Source organism: Salvelinus sp. IW2-2015, unplaced genomic scaffold (genome assembly GCF_002910315.2).
Source record: "Salvelinus sp. IW2-2015 unplaced genomic scaffold, ASM291031v2 Un_scaffold4308, whole genome shotgun sequence".
NCBI classification, from domain to species: domain Eukaryota; kingdom Metazoa; phylum Chordata; class Actinopteri; order Salmoniformes; family Salmonidae; genus Salvelinus; species Salvelinus sp. IW2-2015.
In genome coordinates, this window is record NW_019945579.1 from 54,722 (window position 1) to 63,855 (window position 9,134).

Here is a 9,134-nt window from a genome sequence, read left to right on the forward strand (position 1 = left end):
TGTCACTGTTGCCTAATGTTAATCTCTTGGCCTAGCCCTACCCTGTATGGTTATGTATCCATTATCCTAATTATGCATATGTGTCAGAAGAGGCTGGTAGGAGGAGGTATAGGAGGATGGGCTCATTTTATTAATGGCTGGAATGGAATCAAAGGAATGGTATCAAATATGTTTGATTCCATTTATTCCATTCCAGTCTTTAAAATGAGCCTGTGCTCCTATAACTCCTCCCACACCTTCCACTGATTACTTGGTTATTGTGTTTGAAATACGGTTCAAATAATGATTGTGATCAATCAATCAAATTTTTATCTTACATCAGCTGATGTAAACCCAGCCTAAAACACCAAACAGCAAGCAATGCAGGTAGTGAAGCACGGTGGCTAGGAAAAACTCCCTAGAAAGGCCAAAACCTAGGAAGAAACCTAGAGAGGAACCAGGCTATGGGGGGTGGCCAGTCCTCTTCTGGCTGTGCTGGGTGGAGATTATAACAGAACATGGCCAAGTTCAAATGTTCATAGATGACCAGCAGCGTCAAATAATCATAATCACAGTGGTGTCGAGGGTGCAACGGGTCAGCACCTCAGGAGTAAAATGTCAGTTGGCTTTTCATAGCCAATCATTCAGACTATCTCTACCGCTCCTGCTGTCTCCTTAGAGAGTTGAAAACAGCAGGCTTGGGACAGGTAGCACGTCCGGTGAACAGGTCAGGGTTCCATAGCTGAGGCAGAACAGTTGAAACTGGAGCAGAAGCTGGGCCAGGGGACTGGGGACAGCAAGGAGTCATCATGCAGTAGTTCCTGAGGCATGGTCCCTAGGCTCAGGTCCTCCAAGTGAGAGAAAGAAAGAAAGAGAGAGAGAATTAGAGAGAGCATACTTAAATTCACACAGGACTGGATAAGACAGGAGAAATACTCCAGATATAACAGACTGACCTAGCCCTCCGACACATATAAACTACTGCAGCATAAATACTGGAGGCTGAGACAGGAGGGGTCGGGAGACACTGTGGCCCCGTCGACGATACCTCCCGGACGGGGCCAAACAGGCAGGATATATAACCCCACCCACTTTGGCCAAAGCACAGCCACCACACACTAGAGGATATCTTCAACCACCAACTTACCATCCTGAGACGAGGCGAGTATAGGGGTGCGTCACTTGAGTGGGTTGATCACGAGTGCGCATGAGACACTACGTGTCTTGCGTCACTTGAGTGGGTTGAGTCACTGACAGGAAGATCACGTCAGTGACTCAACCCACTCAAGTGACGCACCCCTCCTAGGGACGGTTTATTGATTGGCAATATTGATGTTGTATGTTGTCTTGTGCATGTTGCTGTGGCCAAAGACAGATTCTGGTGGCAGAAGATTGTTGTGGCCTATATGTCCCACCCGGGACAAAGAAAGGCTTAATAGTTGTAAGTAGTAGCACATGTTGCCCTGTGGAGGCTGGTGGGAGGACTAACACCTCCCTCTGCAACTGGATCCTGGACTTCCTGACAGGCCGCACCCAGTGGTAAGGGAAGGTAACAACACATCTGCCCACGCTGATCCTCAACACATGGAGCCCCTCAGGGGTGCGTGCTCAGTCCCCTCCTGTACTCCCTGTTCACCCACGACTGCATGGCCAGGCCCAACTCCAACACCATCATTACGTTTGCAGACAACCAACAGTGGTAGGCCTGATCACTGACAATAACGAGACAGCCTATAGGGAGGAGGTCAGAGAACTGGCCGGTGTGCTAGAATAACAACCTATCCCTCAACGTAATCAAAGGAGATGATTGTGGACTACGGGAAAAGGAGGACGAGCATGCCCCTATTCTCATCAACGAGGCTGTAGTGGAGCAGGTTGAGAGCTTCAAATTCCTTGGTGTCCACATCACCACAACTAGAATTGTCCAAACACACCAGGACAGTTGTGAAGAGGGCACGACAAAGCCTATTCCTCTCAGGAAACGACAAAGATTGGCATGGTTTCCTCAGATCCTCAAAAAGTTCTACAGCTGCAACATCGAGAGCATCCTGACTGGTTGCATCACTGCCTGGTACGGCAACTGCCCAGCCTCCCGACCGCCTGGTACTACAGAGGGTAGTGCGTACGGCCAGTACATTACTGGGCTAAGTTGCTTGCCATCCAGGACCTCCATACCAGGCGGTGTCAGAGGAAGGCCCTAAAAATTCTCTTCTGCTACCGCATGGCAAACGGTATCCGAGCACCAAGTCTAGGACCAAAGGCTTCTCAACAGCTTTACCCCCAAGCCATAAGACTCCTGAACAGCTAATCAAATGGCTACCCGGACTATGCATTGTATCCGCCTGTTGTATTCGGCGCACGTGACAAATAACGTTGATTTGATTTGACAGGCTCATTGTAATGGCTGGAATGGAATTAATGGAACGGTGTCAAACCTGGTTCCATATCCTTTACAATGAGCCTGTCCTTCTATAACTCCTCTCACCAGCCTCCTCCAATGTTCCCTGTCTATATACGTATATATAACATGGCTTTATAGGGCCTATATATATATATCACAATTTTATTATTATAAGGTCATATTTGAGAAAGAGAAACATGAACACAAAGGTACTTTCTGGTGGAAACATTTATTGGCATCCACATTTGTATTTAGAAAAAACACAGACAATCAGACGGACAAGATGTATCAAATAAATTAGGTTAAAATGCCTCGATGCGGCATGTGAATAGGCAAATCACATTATCAACCTAAGGCATGTATTGCAGTAGTCTTTGTGGTTTCACGCTGCAGTTCAAAGTTCAAACAAAGACTGTAGTCTGAATTTCAGGGACTTTTCCCAACTTGAATGAAAAATCCCATATAGACGATCAACGCAATATCTTCTCTCAGTCTTTGTTTCTGTATAGCCAGCCGTTCCACTTCATTACTGGCTTGWGCCAGCACCAGACAAATAGAGCATTTTATTTGTWTTTTGTTATTGTTATTTTTCAAGTAATCTGAGACCTACTAAACAGTAACATCTTAAGGCAGTGCAGTTATAGGGCTCAATTTAAAATGGCGGAGTGGAGGAGTCTGAAGAGGCATGGGGGTGAGGAAGGAGGTAGGGAGGGGGGCGAAAACTGTGGAAGGTTCAAAGTCAAAGTTATTGTTGTTGAATGTGTACTCTTTCGAACTCCCAAAGAAGGAGACCGTCTCTTTACCGATGCAACAGGGCGTGGCGGGTTCGGTGGCGGTTTCGGGGGTCGTTGCCACGGTAATAGGTGTCGAAGACAGGACCTCAGACTCGAACTGCAGCAGCTGGCCCATGAAGCTGAAGTTGGGCGAGATGAGGGAGCGGCGCTGTTTGATGATGTCAAAGGCCTCTTCGAGCTGTAGCCGCTTGGTACTCATGATATAGGCCAGACAGATGGTCGGGGAGCGGGAGATGCCGGCCTCACAGTGCACCAAGACTCTACCCCCTGTCTGCTTCACACCATCTGGAGAGGAGACAAAACGGTAACATTTACGTTAATGACATGATAAACATAAGCTATAATACATTGTTACATTTGGTCAGAAATGGAGTATGGCCACGTAGCCACTTACACTGTGTAACTCAAATATAGAAGAATTGAATAGGATAACTGCATCCTAGAATAGAACCACTCTGGCTAAATTCTCACAGGAAACGAGTGCTGTCAGAGCTATTTTAGTTTGTGAACGCAGAGATTGAATCCCGTTCTTCAGTGTCTAATCATCACCTGCCTCCCCACCCCTTCGCTCTTCCTCTCTTCTCGCCCACACAGAACCTATAAGAGCCCTGCTGCCACTCAGTCACCACTCTCCCATTAGAAACACACACTGCGGCAGGGCTGACTGACTCACCCTGCACAGCTGCACACGAGACCATGTCTCTCTCTCCTACGTGCCTGTGGGGGAGCTGAGCAGTACTATACTAAGTTCACCACGGCTGGGAGAGGGAACTTATTCTACTTCAGTATTACATGCACTTCCTCCACACTATCTGACACACACACAAACCTAGATTATCTCTATCTGTGTCACACACACATGTATGAGCCACAGGYGGGAACAGCCAGCGATAGTTTCTGACAGCTCCGATCCTGTGAAAACCAAATGAATGAATCATTAAGCTGCTCCCATCTGGAGTGCTGGGAGGCTTTCTGAGAGGCAGCTAGAGAGCCTGTGGGTGTTTTAATGACCCATCCTCTGGCTAATGGTACCCTATTCCCTACATATTGCACTACTTTTGACTGGAACCCATATGGCTCTGGTTAAATGTAGTGCACTATTTAGGGAAGGTGCCTAAAGATGTTTTTGACTGCTGTTTTTTCCTCTATTTCCAGCTAAATGGTTGGTTGACAGAAGAATATTCTACCTCCACCACATTGAATTCATCCAGAGGTTAGGGGAATTGGGATGTGTCTTCTTCATAAAGAGAAACAAGCCTATTGTTTTAGATTTGGATGCAATGAGTGAATATCTGAACACTCCCTGTATATAGCTCCATTCTTGTGTATTTTATTTGTATTCTCTTGTGTTAGTTACTATTTAATTTTGTGTAATTATTTTTCAAACTCTGCGTCGTTGGGAAAGGTTCGAAAGCAAGCATTTCACCGTACAGTATAGACACCAATCGTATTTGGCGCATGTGATAAATCCAGTTGGATTTTATTTAATTGAGATAATGTTTTTTCAAGGAGACTCCTCTGTTAAGATTCAGCCCTGGGCGAGAAGGACACCTCTTTGTCTTACGTAATGCTTACAGGCTTTAGGCAAAGGTGCTTAAATGTGGGGGCTTAAAACAAAGAACAGCAACAGCAACAGCTCCACCATTGATACAGGTCAGGTGAGGCCTCCATGGTGGGTGAGAATGAGATTCAGCTTGTCCTCGGCTGTGCCTGGATACTACATTTATAAATGAAGTGCAGGCGCTCAACATCTTTGTGAGCGCTATTATCCAACACTTCAAGCCTCTTTCTATCACACATTCACTCTCTGTTCCCTCAAGGCTCTGTCTCTGAACACATGCACCATAGTTGAGTTACTTTGGTACCAAACAGAAAAAAACGACTGAAACAGGGAGGGCGTGACTACCTGAAGTTGACCAATAAATGCTTTAATGTTTTCATTTTCTGTTGCGAAACATTTCGCTACGGTTTGCCCTAATGAATATGACCCAGATAAACAATAATAAACAACCTTTGTGTACCTTTGTGTCTGTGAACACAGTCTCTCTCCTTCAAAACCGTCCACCCACCATTAGTAAGTAGACTAGCTAACAACTTTGTCACACTGACAAACTGACTGAGTGACTGACCACACCCGGTAATAACCCGCAATAAGCCACTAGCCGAGATTACTGTGAGCCGGGAGGCATGACGGCATTGCAGAGAATCTCTTTTTAAACTTAAAATGGGGGAGGATGAGAGAGAGGTGGAGGGAGGGAGTGAGGAGAGGGAGCACAGAAGCTGTTCTCTGAATGAAGCCAATCTGGTTTTCGAGAGAGAGAGAGAGAAAGAGAGAGAGAGAAGGCAGATGAGGCTAACAGATTAGTGAGAGGTTGTTGCCTGTCCTCCTTTTAGATTGGCAGTGGGGGGGGAGTGAAGCCATTAACTATTTTAATTGAGTTGCCCATCCCCTTTGTTAATGGACTTGGAATCCTATCTTTTCCATGAGAGAAGAAGAAAAAAGAAAAGAGCAGAGAAGAAATCTGAAAAAAAGGAGAAGAGAGCAGGAAAAAAAGAGAGAACAAAATGTCCAGACCACGACACTCACCCAATTGCACCAATGAACTGGAAGGCCTCTTGGAAATGTGAGCTGATATCTGCTGTGACGTTGTCCTCCACCGGGATCCACTTGTAGTCGTAGTGGCCCTTGGAGGGCCTGGTGTCCCTCCTGGAGACGTTCAGCAGGGCTGTGACTCCAAGGTCACTCAGATAGTCCTGCCTGGAGGCATGGTAGGCACTGCCCAGGTACAGGAAAGGAAGGATCTCCACCGGCTTGCCCTGAAGAGAGAGGGTAGATAAAGGGGGGAGWTATTAGACATAAGAACCACAGTGTGTGAGCCAAGATAGAGGGGAGACACAACAAAGTGATATTAAATCCGTGAGCGGTAGAGACAGAGTGTGGCAGAGATACAGTACATGAAACACAGGGTTTCCCTAAAGACACAARAATGGGMAGGGGAGGGGGTAGAGAWCAAATACAGATGTAGGATCTTAATTTGAGCCAGTTTTCTACAGCAGGAAAATAATCCTGCAGCAACAGGAAATGTGGATTATTATAAATTGACTTTTTTGTAGGGGTTGATATATTTCTCATAAGGGAAAATCAAGTTTGAAATTTCAAAGTGGAAATTACAAACTTCAGAAACCTTTTTAAAACCTCAAATACACTACAAAGTTATTCTGCAACAGAGTGATCAAATTAAGATCCTACACCTTTAGTACATATATCAATGGAAATACTGAGAGGCATGTACGGTGCAAGACGCAATAGTACATTTTCTGTACTGTAAACAGATTGTGTTAGCCTATCGTGATGGTGTAAGAGGTAGGGAAAAGGTCAGGGATGAAAAGGTTATAAAAGGACTTCTGATGTCAGCTGGGGGTCTCTGACTAGTGGCCATCTTCTCTTGATGACTGGGATGCAGTGAAGGTCAAAGCTAATATCAAGCGTGTGACAGAGAGAATGTTGAATGGTGGTGGCCACTGTTGTGAGAATGGTCAGTAACATATCTGACTCCATAGACAAAATATATCATTATGAATGTACAGCTGTACATTTAAGATCAGCTAGACAATATGTGCCTTTTATAATCCTATGAGTAGGCTTTTTGTTTTTTTWATGTCTTTCCTTGAATGAAACTAAATGTGCTCTATCAAGTCCACAAATATCTCTGAACATACAGTACATTCAGCTATATAAATCTATTTTGAATTGCCAAGAAGACAGTATGACTAAACCGAGTACAGAACAGTCATTCTTATCTAACAGGGATATTCCACTCAGTCAAAAACCCTGCAGCCACAGCCTCAACCCTAAACCCCAGCCCAACCTAGGGGAAGTGGCTAGCCACCTAACCCTGAAAGAATAGGCAGCAGGCTAAAAAAGGAAGTTGTTTTCGTTTCCATACCTGATCGTAATCTGGTTTGAGGTTGGAGCCCAGTTTCTCACAGCATAGGGCGATACRCGGCCTGCATTTCCCGGTTTCGGTTCCGTTGTTCTGYTCGACGCCGACGGSCTTCACGACCTCAGTGCAAAGTTCAGGGTACTGGCCATGGAAGTTCTCAAACCCCCCTGGTAAATACACAGAACAATACAAAATACATTTAATATTTTTATGAAATTCAATAGCCTACAATTGAATGTATTCCACCAGGGGAAATTTTTAAAGAAATTATACACCCAAGACAGCTTTGTCTGACTTGCCTAGTTAAATAAAGGTAAAATAAAATATTATAAAAAATGATAAAATGGTTATTTGTGCGTCATGAATGTCAGCATTTGCCAACTAGATTTAGGTCTCATACCAGGCCGTGAAAACGATGTGCTTATAATGGATTATAACGTCATATAACCTTATTCTAACATAGTAATTAATCTGCGTTTCAATTAAAATAATCAATTTAGGTCTATGAGTACAATCTGACAGACTTTAAATGAATGGTTCTGACACATAGTCGAAAGGAAGAGGTATAAATGTTCGAAACGAATTATAGAAAATGTATGCTTTCCTTGTGAACCTTCACACATAGAACATTCTCAGAACAACCAGTCATGACGTTCTCGAGTTCTCACAAGCCTTTCGCGCACTGACTCATCTGGACTACTTTGGCGCACACGTTACATTTATCTCACCAGAGCTCGAGCTGAGAAGTYTAATGTTCAAATGGGAGGGTTGCTACAACACGGTCAAATAAAACAATGACTTTGCGTCATAGGTCAGTCCATGGAAAACTATACTAAGGCCTTTTAAAAAATGTGTTGATTTGAAGATATGGGGATATGGGTCACACACATAGTTTTCTAAACAAAAAGGGAGGATGRTATAAGGCATYTTGAATGTCAACCATTTCATGTTATTATCTCCAAAATATAGTTTTTATAATAGCATAATTTATTAGCGAAGCCAATCGGTTATAATAAACATTGTGTTCAAGTGGCTTCCGACAGTGAATTAGCCCTGGACACTTAGTGAAAAAGTTACCCAGACAAACTTATAATGGATTTAGAGTTTTATAGTCCAATGATTTCAGAATTTTGTAACAATTCTCACCTTTTAGGAAACAGATGTTTGTCCCACTCGCCAGATTATTGAGCGTATTAATCACTATCTGTGCGATACTGTCCTTTTTCAGTTTCTGCCAGTGAGAAGCTCGGTCATCAAGAACCACCACTGCTGATATGCTCCCCTCTCGCAGGCGTAACAGGGCTTTCTCATCCGGGATCACAAACTGAAGAGGTACCGGCCCTCCTCTGGATCTCCGGACAACAACCGAGTTCAGGTTGGCATTGACAGAGCCTTTGATATTAGAGTTCGAGAACGAAAAATAAGGTCGACAATCCACAATGAGAGAGGTTCCACATTCCTTCCTGATAATCTTTTTAAGACGACGGCAATCTATGCTTGAGACTTTCATGTTTGCCTCTAACGGTGTGAATTATTTTATAAGCAATTACTGTTTACGGGCCGCCAGAGACGAGTAAACTGAACGCGCCCTAGTGAAACTGGTAGTTGCTTAGATTTCCTCCAAGGGGATACCGTCGGATCGGTTTTATATCGACGGAACCTCCGGCTCGTGACATCACGAACCATATATGGACACCGACAAGTATGATCAAAAGAGAGCCTGCCCACGCCGGAGTGTTGACTACGTTCTAACCGTTCTAACCCCGCTCTGTCTGGGGTGAAGTGAATTTATGCTCTCAGTTTGAGTTAACTATTACCCATGGCTATTCAAACCTTTCGCTCTCATGTTTATACTGGCCATTCTAGGAACCACAACAACAGCATTCTTCAACGAAATACTATGAACGCCTCTCATATCTGAGTAGACATTAGAATATTATCCGTGTTATCGTGAACTAACAATATCTGAAATGCCCCCTGCCCCAATAGAGACTATTGACTCTATACAACAGAAAT

At 44.2% G+C, this 9,134-nt stretch overlaps 1 protein-coding gene across 1 annotated transcript; it reads right to left on the reverse strand.

Annotated features, from left to right (window-relative positions):
* Positions 1–2,590: 2,590 nt before the first annotated feature.
* dusp5 (dual specificity phosphatase 5) lies at positions 2,591–8,742 on the reverse strand. Its single transcript, XM_024143710.2, has 4 exons — positions 8,265–8,742; positions 7,122–7,285; positions 5,772–5,991; positions 2,591–3,459 (listed from the first exon to the last, which is right to left on the reverse strand). Exons 1-4 carry the CDS (start codon positions 8,626–8,628, stop codon positions 3,005–3,007), a joined length of 1,203 nt encoding a protein of 400 aa, XP_023999478.1. The 5' UTR covers positions 8,629–8,742; the 3' UTR covers positions 2,591–3,004.
* Between the last annotated feature and the right edge of the window lie 392 nt (positions 8,743–9,134).